Source organism: Alosa pseudoharengus, unplaced genomic scaffold, assembly GCF_046254945.1.
Source record: "Alosa pseudoharengus isolate Yale_2024_CS ecotype anadromous, Long Island Sound unplaced genomic scaffold, YU_APseudo_1.1 YU_APseudo_1.1_scf_22, whole genome shotgun sequence".
Lineage (NCBI taxonomy): Eukaryota > Metazoa > Chordata > Actinopteri > Clupeiformes > Clupeidae > Alosa > Alosa pseudoharengus.
This window is the reverse complement of record NW_027468680.1, coordinates 18,191,722-18,209,221: the sequence shown is the minus strand read 5'-3', so window position 1 is coordinate 18,209,221 and position 17,500 is coordinate 18,191,722. Positions and strand designations below refer to the sequence as shown.

Here is a 17,500-nt window from a genome sequence, read left to right as displayed (position 1 = left end):
AACCTCCAGAGATAGATGAGAGAGAGGATGTATGTGTGTGTGTGTGTAGGTGTATGTGTGGGTAAGTGTTTGTGAGTGTGCTTGTGTGTGCGTGGGCGGGTGTGTGGGTGTGTGCATGCATACGTTTTCAGTCCAATCAGTGAACAGAATGTTCTCGAGGAGACCTTGGCTCGTAAATCACAGGGTGTGGAGTTATTTACAGTGAGTGGCCCTAGGACTGTGTGTGTGTGTGTGTGTGTGTGTGTGTGTGTGTGTGTGTGTGTGTGTGTGTGAGTGTGTTTGTGTGTATAACGGCTCTGTGTTATTAAAGGCCTGTAACAATAAGCAAAGTTTCCTAGCGGCCCTGGCATCACTCAGAGTAATTCAATCCCCATGGGGACACTCCACCAAAGCACAGCCTGTGCTCTGCCACTGTGCCTGCCGCAGACTTGAGAGGTGTCCATCACGCCCATCAGAGCGATGGGTGGCTGCCTGTGAGAGGTGGCTATAAATGGGGGCCCCGTGCTTTTAGCTCTCTGGGCCCCTGCTGGAGGAAGGAGCTTTCTGAAAGAAAGCCATTCACGGAAAAGGAAAAAAAAAGTCTTAGTCATCCACTGTGACCTACTTGAAGAAAAAAAATAATGAAAAAATTAAATGAAAGACCAAACTTTTCTGATTTGATTTCAGTGCACTAAGCTCCATTATGTTTGTTTTTTCCGTCTTTTTTTTTAGATGTGTTTACTTTGTTTTAACAACATCAGCTTTTTTAGAAAAGTGGTAAAAACTGATTCAGCTAAATTCAACTAAAAGCGTTTATGACAAAAGACAACATCAAGTGTGAGATTTATTTATGATGATAAATTTAATTGCCCCCCCCCCCCCCCCCCAGTTTACAGCAGGAACAGTACAAACCTGCAACCCTGTTCCTATCTGACGGAAAAAGCCATGAATAATTGTTGAACAACAAATGTTCTAAATTCACTGCCTTCATTGCCTCTGTTTTTTGCAAGGATGCTTTACACCAAAGATTCTAGAACAGAGCTCTGTTCTAGAATCTTTGCTTTACACAAACAACACTGCAGTGCTGCTACAGCAACTGACAACAATAGCACATTGAATATCAACATGGAACTCTCACATGGAATATCAATACATGGAACACTCACATGGAATATCAATACATGGAACTCTCACATGGAATATCAATACATGGAACACTCACAAATAATTAGTAGCACACTACTAGTAGGTATAGCATTACTGCATTTTTAGGGATATTATCATCCCTCATTGCTCAGGCAAGTAATTAAAAACTCCTCATCTCAAACTAGTCAATAATACTGTTCATTTCCTACTTGTGAATTGTTTGTTTTTGTTTCATTTGAAACACATTTCATAATTAATTGTAAATATTCATCAGATCAATGTATAGTATTATTTAGTGTATTTATTTCGGTCTATATTTTCGTTATGTTGTATTGCATTTTTGTCTCTGAAATCAGAGTAAATCAGTAGACAAAGGCCTGGACTGTCTCTGCGGTGAATGGACAATAACAGTAGGCCTACAGCTACTTACATCGCTACGTTGAGGACTTCAGCTGCTTCTCTATCTGGCCTGTTCTTGTTTGCCATCTTTTCCTCCAGCCTGTCTCGTCTGTTATCTACAGACTTGTTGCTGGGTATATAGTCGGTTGAATGACCAGCTGCTGGTCAGCTACAGTCAGTTGACTGGCCAACTAAACTGAGAAGAGGTTGGTGTGACTGCGCCGATAGAAGCTAGCTTAACGTTGCAACTCCACTCTTCATACTGATGATCTCAAGTTACATGTTGGATCTTGTGTTTTGGCAATGGGGGGCTTTCACTACACAGCCAATTCTTCTCTGATGTCAGGCTCAGTGACGACGTAGGCTACTTAAGGCTATACTCCACCTCTGTCGGGCAGCAGCGATAGGCTACTCCAGAGGAAACGTTATGTGCATCGTGGCTCCCGTCGCTCCTTCATCATCCAGCAATCATAATAGCCTATGGACTTTAATGTGCCTTTTACTACCACTATGTTTTTCTTTTCTTGTTTTTAATTTGTGTGCTGATTATTATTATTATTATTAAGTGACCTTGGGTGCTTTCAAAGGCGCTTTGTAGCAAACAAAATGTATTATTATTATTATTATTATTATTATTATTATTATTATTATTATCATTATTCACGTAATTGTGTATACTCACTTTAGCCAAAGTTTTTTTGTTTCCAAATCCCACTCCAAATGTACCAGCTAATATTTCTGTATGAGAGGCAGCCGGTCTCTCTCTCTTTTCTCTCTAATCTGCTGTCTCATGTGTTGTGTCTGTTTAAGCCACTCTGAGTTTAGTGAAGTGAGAGATCCAACACTAGCTTGCCAACACAGTTGTCTTATCTGTCCTTATCTGCACAAATAATGATGATAATCTGTGTCCCTTTCCATAAAAATAAGCAGTCATGACAAAAAAAAAATCTCTGTAACACACATGCATATGCACATATCACACACAGGCTATTATATTTCTGCTTGATACTGTATGAAGCTACCTTATTAACAACAATACCATACTATCCTTCTCTCCACAAACAAACAAACAAACAAACAAACAAACAAACAAACAGTCCAATAGTGGAGGCACATAGAACAAATAACCCTTGAGTCCTTGCATTAGTTGGCCATCATCTTTCCTTCCACTAAATGCTATCTGTTACTTATTACATTATAATGATCAAATTCATCGTCATATATTCCTCTTTGGGTATTCACACAAAAAGCTGAATATTACACATTTGTCTCTCTTCCTCTCTCTCTCTCCTTTTCTTCCTTCTTCTGTTTCTCTATCCTTTCACACACACAAGCATAAGCACTCTCTTACTCTTATATACAGACATAAACACACACACACACACACACAGACACACACACACACACACACACACACACACACACACACTACTCCTCTGTGTATTCGTGTGTCTGTGTGTTTGCAGAGTGCCTTTTCCAGAGGCCCCATATTCCCCGAGCTACTCTCCGATCCATGGCAAAACACACACACCTCAAATGGACTCTCGGCCACCTCTGCGCAGGGGGGTCAAACACACCCAACCTTTTTAGACATGAAAGATTTAAGCCCCACTCCCGTGCGCCATCAAAGCCGACAGCCAATGCTGTCCGCTGTCAACATCACAGCCGAGTGGCGCGCCTCTTAACCCCTCTCTCTCCCTCGTCCTCCACTTCAGCCTCATTCTCGCTCGCTATCTCGCTCATTTATCCCCTCCCTCACACTTTCCTCATTTCCTCCCCCCTCTTTCCTCCCTTTTGTCTCTGCTCTGCTCTCTCTCATTTCCATATTTCAATATTTCCATCATATGGCTTACACTCACTGCTATACAGCCGTTTATTGTCTTTTTCCTTTTACAGTCACCCATACAGTACATAACGACGGGACGTCTCTCTCTCTCTCTCTCTCTCTCTCTTTCTGTCTTTCTTTCTTTCTCTCACTCCTCCCTCTCTCTCATTCTTCCTATCTCCCACCTTTCTATTAGAGAAGGGGGGATGGCAGTGTAAGTGTGTCAATATCTGCAGCTCCCGTGAGCTTAACCCCTAATGGTATTCATCAAATCTTTCACAGACCTGTGGCACATCTGGGGGACTTAACGAGCATGAAGGAGCATGAAGGAAGCTCTGAGTCTTGGGTTCCCAATGCAGAGTGATTCATGCGCTTCTGTTTGCCACTCGGATTAAATTATTAATATGTATTAAATCAGCCACGCCATTATTTACATTTCATAATCTTGAGGCTGAGCTGGGAAATCTGCCACCGACTCTGCACACACACATGCATACACACACACACACACACACACACAAACACACACATACACACACACACACACACATTCTCTCTCTCTCTCTCTATCTCTCTCTCTCAACAAGCGATTGTGGGTATGAGTACTGAATACATTTGAATGGGAAGGGCATAAGAGAGTATGGTTTGTGTGCCATAATAGCAGATGGATGGATGGTTATTTGTTTTTTGGATTTGGAAACAAATCAAGGTTTATTTAAGCCGTGGCACATTCCAAAGAGTATGTGACATGCCCACAGGCATAAGGACTTTGATGTATCAGTGAACGAATGATCTGGTCATCACGTGGGCCTACTGCATAGGCTCTTTGTGTTCAGCCACTGCAATACCCTGAGTTGACTGAGACTGGGCTGCCTGATTTATAACTCAGCTCCTTATACTGACAGAGGAGCATATGCTAGTGATTCAGCCTGCACATAACATGCAGTTGTTCCTCTGAGGCTGTAAATTCTTATATATCAGACTGATTTTATTACACTAGAAGCATAAATAACCTGTAAAGCTGTCTGGATAAGGTCAATTACCAGATCACAAGCACTGCCAGTGAAATAGTGACTTACAGGTTTTTACGATAACATGCTTTTGTCCAATCTGTAGTCGCGTTTTCAGAACTCTAAATACAATTACAGTGACATCCGTCTGATGTGGACCATACTTTAAACCAGTGGTGTAGTCTAGTTAGCTGTAGTGGGTATGTGATGTACGTCTTGTTAGCTGTAGTGGGTATAATATGTAATATGTAATATGTTAATATGTATCCGTGCCTAGTTTTAGTGGGTATACTGAGATGGTGATGTTTTTTAAGTGGGTATACTGCGCAGTCCTGCGTATAGACTACACCACTGCTTTTAACACAATTCATGTTGATTTCATACAATATATTTCTCAATGATGTTTGTAGAATGCCCGATGCCTCCTTGCCTGTGTCTGTTGAGGTGTCCACACAACCATGGCAACCTTGACAGGGACAACAAGGAGGCGGACATTGTGCAGACTTTTGCCCATCAACAGCCCCCTCTTCCCTGGACAAAGGTGTCCATGACAATGGCAACCTTGACAGGGACAGACATTCTGCTGACATTTTTGCCCCTCAACAGACTTGTATTACTGTAAACCACCTCCTGTACATCAACTGTATACTACTGTCTACACTGCACTATATATCCTGTCCTGTCTATGCACCACTATGCATATACTTTGTATATCACATTGCACTTTTCTGCTGTTTTGCACTTCTGGTTAGACACAAACTGCATTTTTTTGTCTTTGTACTTGAACTCTGCACAATGACAATAAAGTTGAATCTAATCTAATCTAATCACACAGTACCCCAAAATAGAGAACCTAATGCTCAAAACCTTACATATTCAGTTACACTGAAACTGTTGATTAGCCTTTTTGCATGGACAGACCATTGAAGATTGAGAAATGGCTGATTTACACCGATATACACTGTTGCTTTTGTATAGCAAAAAACAAGTTACAAAGTGCTGATGTATGTTAAGGCTCACATTCATGTTTGTTTACAGTACATACAGAGAGTGGGCATTTTGTGTGTGTGTGTGTGTGTGTGTGTGTGTGTGTGTGTGTGTTGTGTTTATTTGTGTCCCATGCCTCCAGATGTGTCTCATTAACCTCCATCTGTCCTGAGTCTATATGAGAAAGTGGAGCCTTTATGACCCTCTCACCCACCTTGTGTGCGTGTCTCACCGCCACACAGAGAGGGAGAATGACAATCTCCTCTAATTTATCCCTTCCCAATAGCCGACAGTGCCCCGCCCTCTCTCCTCTCCTCCCCTGAGGCACAGTGAACAAGGAAGAGGAGAGGAGGAGAGAGACAAGGAAGGACAGAAAAAAGAAAGATGGAAGGACTGTACAAGAAAGAAAGAGAATGAGAGAGAAAGTGAGTAGGCCTATGTGAGAGTGAGTGTGCAGCAATGTATTTTGTTTTTTATTTCTGTAACACAAAGGAGTAGGGAGGAATGGGATGTGTATTCATGTGTTTTATTGCAGGTGGTCAAGGTCTCATAGAAACTTGGTTGTAATCATATAACATCCTGTCTTTTAGGAGGCAATTGAAATGGCGGCTGTTACCACAATGTTTTAGGACAGCTCAAACCCTCTTCAGAACCCAAGGTTAGCCCATGAGAAGGTATAACTTTTGTCTGGATTTTCTCACACACTTTGTGTAGTTAAGTTAAGCTTAATATGAGAAAATGTCCTTTATAAAACGATGGCCTACTTTTAGCAGTACTCTGGGGCAACAATGTTGCAACATATTATTGGTTTTACAGGCAATTATGCTTGTTCTATTAAAATATTTCTTACAATATAGAATCTATCTTTTTTATTAAATTAGAGGGCATCCATCAAAATTATGGTTGTCTGAGAAATTGGTAAATGCGCCTAAATGTGGCATAGCTTAGCTGTTACAACAGACAACGCATACAATATGGTACAATATCAGCCAGTGGTCTGCCTTTATAACTTAATGGTCACTTAATTAACTTGCAGTGACGCATGCTTTAGCATAAACAACATCATAAGCCATAATTCCTGTTGAATGGTCATGGTTATGGTTTGATTATAGGTGATCTATTATGTTTTCATCATAAAGCTCAGTGCATTAGTGAACACCAACAAACCATTAACTTAAGAATGACTAATCATTTAGAAATACTGAGCACTGCCGTGCTTGTGTGCCAGGATGCCATTATTAATAAGATGTCACTAAATATACACTTTAGTTCACTTACGTCCCGATCAGCATTTAGTTTCTTTACGTTACAAGTGTTCATGTTGCCATCATGAACCACATGTTCAGCTTATCATTTGTCCTTTTGATCCATGCTGGCAGTAGTGCATTAGTGCATGACAAGGGTGCTGAGCATGGCTGCCCATGGTGATAGAGAAGCAGAAGTGGTGGGAGTCAGTAAAGATAAAGAAAGAGGGAGCTGGTGACACATAATGCTTTTTTCAGGCACTGTTTTATTGGCTCACAGTGTTATGAGTTCATTTGTACAGAACACGAAACATCTGAAAGAGCAGGACATTATGGCTAAGAGAGAGAGAAAGATAGATAGATAGATAGATAGATAGAGAGAGAGAGAGAGAGAGAGAGAGAGAGAGAGAGAGAGAGAGAGAGAGAGAGAGATGGAATAATGAAGAGGAGGATCACTACACTTAACTACACGGGGAAAGGTTCGGGCAGATCATAGCCAGAGAACAGTTTGAAAAAGACTGGAGTCAGAAGATGCATTCATTTCAGTGAAGCAGAACAGTGTCAAATATGCATGTGGCTCAACCAGACCGGGTCAAGAACACAGGTTTCAATAATACATCAGGAGGTACTCCATTTTGTGAGTTCTCACTCAGAGACACATGAGAGGTTCTGGTCAAAACACCAATGTAGAATAATCTGTTCCAATGCTTATTGCAGTAAGTCTGTTGAAAATGTACTAGCCAATGAAGATCTGCTGAGAATTGACTCATCTTGATGGATAATATAGGGCATACCTTTATATACAAACATGGTAATGATCCGGCATGTTCTGGCATGTCTCTGATTACAGTATGTCTCTGGTACAGTATTTGACCTTGTTCTTTATCATACCCAGGACTGCATTTCCCAGAAGTCTCATTAGGCTATAAGCATCATCACACTATGATCAACTAAGAGAGAGAGTGTTGAAAAAGATTGCCTCTCTATCATGTAATGATGGTCAGAGCACAATGACATCTTATGGGAATGCAACATACACTTATGTAGCACAGACACATAGTTTGCGTGTGTGTGTGTGTGTGCGCGCGCGTGTGTATGTGTGTGTGTGTGTTAATGTGTGTGTGGTTCTGTCTCCACACTCTGCGAGAACATAGACAATTACACCACATAAATCTGTACAGTTACACACTTAGTAAAAAAAAAAACTCGAGAGAAGCTGAGCGGAATGTTAAGAGAGAGAAAGCCAGATAAACACAGAAAAATAATTAACAGTAAATAGCTCAAATAAGGTCTTAGTCTACTCTTCACCAAAATGCAGTATTATGGTACAGCTAGATCTGAGACATCACTCTAAAGGTCCACTCTCTGATCTAAAGGCAAGCTTTTAATTAGGCCTTGTAGGCCAAGAAATAAACCATGAATGACATCTTTTAAAACAGAATGAAGAATGTGGCCCATTGCCATAAGCCAAGAGCCAAGAGCACACTTTGTGTACTTGGCCCCAGTTTCAAGTATACTGCCATCTTGACCTCAGCGTGTCTCAGTTCTAGATCTGCGACAGGATCAGGGCAGATAATTAATGCCTGATGTTAACCTGGTCAAAAGGTTCTGCTACATGAAAGCAAAAAAAAAGGACTACCACAAGTCTGTTGCCAAACTGTTTCAAATCAAGCCTCTCCTCATTGTTGTACTTTCCAAAAGTGCTAATGTCCGCCCATAGAATGCGAGCACAGCTGTCCACGGCTCCTCCGTACTGCAGGTCGGCTCTTTGAGGGAGAGATTAAGAGGCATTATTTATCTCTCTCTCTCCGAGGGATTCTTCTTCTGTCTGAACAGCGCAAGAAAGCAGTCGGTGATACAAAAAAGAAAAACTGGTTTATCCATTCTTCATCTAGCATACTTATGACAGAAAAAAGTGTCCCTTTGATGTCTCCCCTTTTTAAGCCCTATTTATGAAGAAGAAGGATCTGTTCATCTCAAACGCTCCCACCGCACCTCGACACACAATCAAACAATTCGCACAGGTGCACTTGAAACCCATACAAGCAGAAAACGCTGCCATCTTGTTTCACACGTACAAGCGTAAACCTAAGCTGCCACTGTGTGCTAGGAGGAGGTGCTGTTGGGTAAGGGAGGAGAGGAGAGGAGAGGAGAGGAGAGGAGATGAGAGGAGTGGAGATGAGAGGAGTGGAGAGGAGAGAAGCGGAGAGAAGAGGAGCGGAGAGAAGGGGAGAGGAGAGGAGATGAGCAGAGAGGAGAGGAGCGGAGTGGAGAGGAGAGGAGAGGAGGAGGAGAGGAGAGGAGGGGAGAGGAGGAGAGGAGAGGAGTGGAGAGGAGACAGCTGAGCCATCGTTTCCCCAGTCCAATCTCCTTTTTGTGGAGAGGAGAGGAGCGGAGGGGAGGGGAGGGGAGAGGAGCGGAGTGGAGAGGAGAGGAGGGGAGAGGAGGAGAGGAGAGGAGAGGAGAGGAGGGGAGAGGAGCGGAGAGGAGAGGAGGGGAGGAGGAGAGGAGAGGAGGGGAGAGGAGGAGAGGAGAGGAGTGGAGAGGAGGGGAGAGGAGCGGAGAGGAGAGGAGGGGAGCGGAGGAGAGGAGAGGAGAGGAGGGGAGAGGAGCGGAGCGGAGAGGAGAGGAGGGGAGGAGGAGAGGAGAGGAGGGGAGAGGAGGAGAGGAGAGGAGAGAGACAGAGTCACGCTCGGCATCGCCTCCCCGCCACTAGCCGCGCACACTAGATGAAAGCCTCATCAGGGACACGAGGCGGCAGCCATGGCAAAATGTTGTTACGCTGGTAATGTATCCCCTGGAAGAGCACAAGCGCATTGCACACACACACACACACACATTACACACACACACACACACATAATATATATGCTGATCCTAAAGACCTAACCATATACAAAACCTCCCCCTCAAAAATAAGCAGAGGTACATACACCCTGACCCATACTGTTAGTGATGTTGTTTGAAGTTTGATCTTTCCCTCTTTCTATCAATTATACACATACACAAACACACACACACACACACACACACTTTTCCCTAGAGCTGCTTTGCTCTTGTATGAGCCATCACAGAAGCTCAACATTTTCTCCTTCCAGAGGACACACACATTTCCCAGAAGGCCTGTGCAGCCACACAACACACACACACACACACCACCCTCATTACCCTCGGAGCTGTGTGCTCTGAGGAGGAATGAGTCACATCGTTAGAGGAGCACTCCCTCTGACCAGCACAGGTCGACCTCGAGGAAGTTCCTAGGAAGAAGATGCACATAAACCAAACCAGGCAACTGAAAGCTATCTGCGCACCAGACACACGCTCTACTCTAACATAGCAGATCTTCCTTGCTATTTACACAAGAATATACTGAGTCAAACAGCTCTTATATATAATCTCACATCATATTTTATTTGAAGTGGAAGCAGTCAAAATAGGCAAGTTGGTGTTTGTTGCTCTGTGCAGGTGCAGTATTGGGCCCTGTAAAGGGAGGCTTAGTATTTCAAAGTGTAGATGGCTTACGTTTTTAAATGCTGGTTGTCTAAACTACTCTAGTACTCAATTCTATTGTACTCTATTCTACTTGGGTGCAAACTATTACTTAGTATGCAAACATCTTCTAGAGTCAAACTATCTGTCCATGCAGCATGGCTTTAAAAGCGATTCTGTGATCGTTTTAAGTAAAGTACATTTTTTTTTGACATTTACAAGATAGTCCACACCGGCATGTTTTCTTTGTAAATGCAATATAAATAAAGCGTCAGGTGTGACTGTGGGCTTTCGTCTTGTACAAAAAGGAGATTGGACTGGGGAAACGATGGCTCAGCTGTCTGTGTTCGGATGAGCCCAGCACTTTTGCTGCACAGCTTGTTTGGTTTGGTAGATTACATCCCTGCTTGTGATTAACAATGTTAGCGCATTTCTGTTTATGCCACACTTTTGTTCAGTATGTGCAGGGGACCCCCCCCCCCACCACCACCACCACCACCAACCATCCCCCCACACACAAACACACACAAACAAAAAAAACACCTCAGAGGTCATGTCCCCCATCAAGGGCTTTTGAGAGGGTATGGTACACGAAGAAAACAAATACAAAGGGACTGGCCACCTTTGCTGATGGCCAATCTAACAAACAAAATAAAAGCAGGAAAGAAAACAACTGCCTTCAAAAAGGGTGCAGATTTGTCTGTAAATGCTCTGATAGTATCTGATCTTATTCACTGTAAAAAAAGTCAACCAGTACTTTTGAGGGAAACTGTATTCTTGATAAATAAAATTGTACATTTTTGAAAAACATCAACACTGTGATCTGATTCTAAATCTGTTAAACCCTATGAAGAGTCAACGTTCACGCCAAAAATTCAGCAAAATATACCCTCCAGAGTGCGATGTATACTAGTTTTTGACTTTTCAATAGTTCTACTGCACACCATCAGCATCTGGAGGAAGAAGGGCTGTGCACAAGGATTTTGAACCTTGATGGATCCTATGGAGAGTCAAGTCAACACTGATCTTATGAATAGAAGCTCCATTTGATCTGATTCAAAAAGCCTCTGTAGAAATACATGCCAGGCAATAAATCCTGGCCTTCAGATGATCTAGAGATTATAATGAGGTTCTTTCAAACATCTAACTTTCCCAACTTTGCTGTTGTAGAGAATGCACATTTCAAAGTACATTATCTTCATTAGAATGCTACAGTGCAAGGTGAACCCCCTGCAGTTCCTTCCTTCATAAATAGCACACATTCCTTGAATAAGCTGTCTATGGTTACACTTTCTCTGCATTACTATGTAATAAATGCGTAGCTATACGGTAATTACACATACTATGTGGTAATTCCCATTATATTAGCATGTTTGTCATTCATGCATAGCCTGCAAATACACAGTTTGCAAGTCATCTCAGCAGTAGTGCAAAATTATTGTATAACTATTCAGTAATAAATTCAATTGTAGAAAGTGTAACCTTAAATGAGGGTTTATACTCATGATAAAACATGCATACAACTACTTGACAATCATAAATGTCAAGCTCCACAACCCAATAAAAACTGTGTTGTGGAAATAAAAAAAATAATTCCATTAGCATTATTGCACCCATTACTAACATAATGCTTCATAATTTTCTAGAATAATCAAAGTCCTCAAAAATATGGGTGTCAGAGAAATGAGTATTTCCGTGAAAGTGTGAAAATGACAAGAAAAGTCAGCTCAAATGATCTTGTGCCTTTTTGTTACAAATCAAATCATCTACTTTCCTCAGGCTTTTTTGAGCTGGTCGCAGCAGCCTACCACTTGACAGAGTATAAACCTAGCTCCATGATACACTGACTACTAGACAGTATCTTTCCCTCAGCCACACACACTTTTCTCAGACACAACTAGGTTAACTTCCCCACTCCTTATTTCAGGTTTCAATTCTGAATTGGCTTTTACCTGATAGTTTTATGAGAACAAATACAAATATTCCTAACACTCTTTTGTGTGTGTATTTGTATATTGTAGTGCCACATTGTTGTAGAGAGCCAACAATTAAGGGTTAGCCATTTACAAATGATGAAACTTTCATTTATGTTGCTTTTTCTTATAACATCACATTTTCCCTTCATTTCTCTCACACACATTCACACTATGCTACAATTTCCTAAACTTGCGTAATTTACTTTACAAGTACAGGTACCCAACCCAGTAGACAAGATTGAAGAGGCCGAATGCGGTGGGGAAGAATATTCTGGAATAGGAGTCGATTTTGGAGACGTGCACATGCATCCTGTTCTCTCTCCACCTCCCCGAGCGACAGTCGTCAAAGCAACAGAAGAAGCTGGTGCAGTCCTTCCCGTCTAGACACTCGTAGGCAAAGTCGTCATCGTCATGGTACGGGACGATGTTGTTCATCTGCAGCAGGGATGTGCCCGGCCTGATGTCCATCATGCTAGATTTCTGCAAGGCAATTACAAAAAACATATACGCTGACAAAAGAGCCACAATGAGGCCTGAAAAAAATAGTACATTAATGCTATGTAAAGCATATTCATAAGATGAGCAAACAGCACTGCTCAGTCAAAACCTGCACCACAGCTGTCAGACACTAGCAGCTGCAGAGATGTTAGCCTAATTAAGTGTTACTGCCTTGTTTTTTCCCCGCCTGTAATTATCTGTGCATTTTGTTAATGATGTGTTCATCATTGGCCCTTTTATGCTAGCTTATGGTGTGCTGTTAGCGCAGCGGGGGTGGAGAAGATCACTCACGTTGGGGGGCTGGGATTTGGCCTTCTTGCTCTGCCGGTTGCTGGTGAAGTAGTGGAGGGTGCCGTACTCCATGAGAGCCGCGAAGGTGAAGATGAAGCAGACGGACACAAAGAGATCCATGGCCGTCACGTAGGACACTTTTGGCAACGACTTCCTGGAGATGGTGCTCAGGGTTGTCATGGTGAGCACCGTGGTGATACCTGGGCCAATCAAAATAAACATATTTGGTGTTTTTACTGTACCAAGACTCCCAATAAGCTCACTTATTTATTAATATCACTGCTAGCTAAAGAAGTCACCTCAAATAGGAGACCGTTCAAAGTCTGAAACTTAGTTCAATAAAGTTGCTGTCACTCATTCAGTGTAGTCAGATGTGCAACAAATAAAAAACTCTAACTTAATAGCAACTTTCGTACTTCCAGTCACATCATTTGTCATACCGAGTGAAGTTCTTGCTGGCACAGCATCTTTGTTAATCCAAAAGGAGACCCAGGAGAGCACTACAATCATGCTGCAGGGAATGTAGGTCTGGATGGTGAAATAGCCCATCCTTCTGCTCAGCTCAAAGAAGATGGTCATGATGACGTATTCACCTGAAGAAAGACACACGCGCACGCGCACGCACGCACACGCACACGCACACACACACACGCACACACACACACACACATGCACACGCACACACACACACACACATTCACACACACACACACACAAACAAACAAACACAAAACATCCTTACATGATCCTTTTACATGCAGGCTTTGCTTTGGTTTATTTGAGGTGGAAGAGAAGCCATCAGACTAACCTGACTGTGTGTGTGCTACGTCAGTGGCATTGCGCAGTCCCACAAAGGCAAACTGGTAGAGCCTCCAGTACCGCTGATCTGCTACCTCCACGGACCGACGCTGCCAGCGGTACATAATCTCATTCTTAGGGTAGCCATCTGGAGGATGGGGAGTCACACACACAAACACACACATACACACACACATACGCACCATATACAATGCGGCACCACCATGCAGTGAAAAGTGGAGAGGGGGCCGTATGCACACACATCACACGCAAAACAAAAGAAAGACATTAATCATCAGGAAACTGAATCTTACCCAGACTTAAACCGTTTCTCTCCATCACACACACACACAACCACACACACACACACACACAATGGCATGGCTCAGAAGCTTATACAAAAATGGGATGTCCTGGTCAATACACTCTGCCCATGGTCAGATGAAAACACCAAGAACTTAGAAAAACACACACAAACAACCACTACAACAACACAAAAGACTCTGAGTGGATGAAAAGAAACACTGATGAAGACAAGAGAGAGAGAGAGAGAGAGAGAGAGAGAGAGAGAGAAAAGGAGGAATAGAATGGATTTGCTGACGGGGGGATGGGAAGCGTCATTCCTCTCCGCCGATACAGGGGAATGACCACTGACAGCAGAGCTGCAGGGGGCAGATCAGATGGCCAGCTGAGGTGAAGCGTGGGCATTGATCAACTGTCAAAGCTTATTTGCAGGTGATTAGATGACCAAGGGCAAAAACAAATGGGGATTGGTGGAATGCCGGACACAGCTGGCACTGGCCACCAACAGCAGCGTGCTTTGATTGGTAAACCATTATCAGTGATGCATGGTGATTGGCTAAAGGTTGGTTAAGGTGATTGCTAATTGGTCTACTGGGGTGGGTGGGTGGGGTGGTGGGGGTGGAGTATGCGCAGGGGATTGGTTGCCTGATTGGTGAACGTGTTCCACCTACAGCTGGAGAACTCCAGGGGGCAGGAATGTTCATCCATGGGAAAGTTATGCAGCTTTAGGTAGCATTCCGCATTAATAGTCAACCTGACAAACGAAAGCAAAGTGCAAAGTAGAAAAAGAAAAGAAAAAACAAATGTGTTCAGTTGTGGTGTGGATTAGCACACTAATATCGCCTTGATTTACAAAATACGCTAATGATAATGTAAACTATTTTAACACATGCAAAACAATGTCAAAACCTGCAATTTGCTAATGCAATTGTCTTGCTCCAATACGTAAAGCATTGGGTTTGGTCCGTTTTGTGCATCTTGTTTCTAATTCACTACAGACTGCAGTAAATCAAGGCCGATGTATTCATCTAAGCTAAGTAAATCACTGACACTTTCTTGAAGGTCCAGCATCCATGAGCGTTTCATTGACTATTAAAATTTGACTGTGCTGTGATGTTCCCTCATGCATATTTACCTTCTTTGATTAATGTCTGCCTGAAAATGTCACACACTGGTCCTTCAAGAAATGAATGACCAAATACCAAAGTCTGGTCTCTAGACAGGATAGATGTGCTCTGTGCAGGTAGTGCCATACTGTGCATGCTCACTCCAGAAAACAAGTGCTCAAAAACAACACAAAAGCAAAATAAAAGACTTCCCATATTTAAGAAATCCAAACGGTGGATGTCACTAAGGACCAAACAGTGCATGAACAATGCAGGCAAGCATCCTACCTTAGAGTGTACATGACCCGCCCATTGCTCCAGAGACGCAGCAGCCGATTGGGCGTGGTGATCCAGTGGGCGTCGGACTTGCGGGAGTTGCGGAAGAAGGTGTCCGGGATCCAGATCTTGCCCACCATGTTGCTGTTGAGCATCAGCAGTTTCATGGTGCTGTTGAACTTCAGGCGACTGTCGTACCACGTCTGAGCGAAGAAGATGTCAATGGTGTACTCCTGGTGGACAGAAAGATGCACATCGCACACCACAAGGATGTTGAGTACTGCAAAAAATGAATTCTATAAATGCTCACATTTTCTCTCTCACACCCAAACAAACTTACACAGGCACATCACACACACACACACACACACACACACACACACACACACACACACACACACACACACACACACATACACACACACACCATGATATACTGTAAGCATCATAACCACAACTAAGCAGTTTTTGGAATGTGTCGTTTGCTTCACGCCGGCTGAGTGACACTGACAATGTAATTCTCGTCACCCAGGAAAACAGCGGCAGCAGGCGTGACCTCAGCAGGATGTCATTCCGGCACTTCAGCGTGCTTCCGTATCTCTTACGTGACGACGAGAAACAGACACAATCCCGCCGCCGCCCCTGCTGCAATTGCTCGCTTGCCGGGAGTAATTTCCTCTGCCGGCGGTGATAAGGACAAAAGAGCACTTAGAGATGTCCACCACCACCCCCCCTCCATCACCATCGCACACCAACCACACCAACCCCACCTTTGCGGTCTTTAATCAGTGGGCCGGAGCGTTGGGCAATTTCTAAAATGTGTTGTGAAGGTCACAGTCAGTGGCAGCGAGCTGGCGAACTCGGGAGCAACAGAGAAATCTCGGAGCATGTCAAAACAGAAGTCGCAGTGGAGCAGAACGGAGTGAAGAGGAGTGTAATCTCACGCCATGCGAGACAGAGGAGCAGAACGGAGCGGAAGAGGAGTGTAATCTCACGCCATGCGAGACAGAGGAGCCAGGATGAACTGAGAAGGGGCCCTGATAAATATTGAATTAGATATAACACTCTCAGGGAGCTCAGACACGTCTCTGCCTGTGAGGGGCTTAGTTTCACAGTGTTCGTCTTAATGGGTGTTGAATTGGGAAGGGGCTGCCTGCCGCACACACACATACGCTCACACACTCACACACAAAAACACACTCTCTCTCTTTCACACACACACACACACACACACACACACACACACACACACACACACACACACACACACACCAAGTGTCACACCAATTATGTGCTCACCATGTTAATAGGGTCCACAGGCCCGATGCTGTTCACATACACGGCAGTTTCGATCACTGTGGGTCGTACTGAAATGCACCAATTCAACACAAATTATTTGAAGATTCTGTGAGAGACATGTAGTGCAAATACAAAATGGCTACAGGCAGAGGGGAAAAAAGATTAATTAGTTATACATGCAAAATTAATCTATCAAACTATCAAAGGAATATTGTTTTATTCATATTCTAATATTCTAACAAAATGAATAGATCATTAGTTTTTAAATATGCATAAAGCACATTTAGTGGTAGTAATTGTGCAGAATCACAGTACCCAAGTTTATGAGAGGCATAAGAGGGTTTTCTCTCACTATTACTGCCCCGCGCTCAACCTAGTTGCCTCCTAAATGAATTGTTAGATGACAAACTGAACTCTTTATGGGAATGGGCTGTGATCCAAAATGGCGGCAGTGGCAGGGGTGACTTGCCTCCGATGTCCGGGCGCAGTTTGTTGTCGTAGCCCAGCAGTAATTTATTTAGGATGGAGGTGACGTCGCTCTCGTCGACCTTAGGTGATAAAACCCAGGTTTTATTTATGGGAACGTCCTCATAATCCTCCTCTTCAGCCTTATTAGGTGTGAATGCCAAGCTTTGGACAGCATGGAGAGAGAGAGAGAGAGAGAGTGAGAGAGAGAGAGAGAGAGAGAGAGAGAGAGGTGGGGGGAGAAACACAGTGCAGAGGTGAAGAAGGCAGCAGAGTTAAAGATGTCAGTCTTAATGCTGTTTTTGAGATGGGATGGGAAATGTAGGCATTGTTACTTTCATAGTAGTAGTTTCACTGCCATTTGTTTGCATTACAACGTCTTGACAACTTTGTGAAAACATTGTCCCTC

At 43.3% G+C, this 17,500-nt stretch overlaps 1 protein-coding gene across 1 annotated transcript; it reads right to left on the bottom strand.

Moving 5' to 3' along the window:
- Positions 1–12,259: 12,259 nt before the first annotated feature.
- LOC143139323 (gamma-aminobutyric acid receptor subunit gamma-1-like) lies at positions 12,260–15,494 on the bottom strand. The gene is made up of 6 exons (XM_076299927.1): positions 15,340–15,494; positions 14,617–14,699; positions 13,653–13,790; positions 13,285–13,437; positions 12,845–13,044; positions 12,260–12,535 (listed from the first exon to the last, which is right to left on the bottom strand). The coding sequence occupies exons 1-6, from the start codon at positions 15,492–15,494 to the stop codon at positions 12,260–12,262; spliced, it is 1,005 nt and encodes a 334-aa protein (XP_076156042.1).
- Positions 15,495–17,500: the final 2,006 nt, after the last annotated feature.

Coding starts and splice junctions, on each gene's coding strand:
- LOC143139323 (XM_076299927.1), bottom strand. CDS start 15,494: ATGAAACTGCTGATGCTCAACAGCAACATGGTGGGCAAGATCTGGATC. Junction 13,438..13,652: donor CGTAGCACACACACAGTCAG/GTTAGTCTGATG, acceptor GTCTTTCTTCAG/GTGAATACGTCATCATGACC. Junction 13,045..13,284: donor GCCAGCAAGAACTTCACTCG/GTATGACAAATG, acceptor TGATTGGCCCAG/GTATCACCACGGTGCTCACC.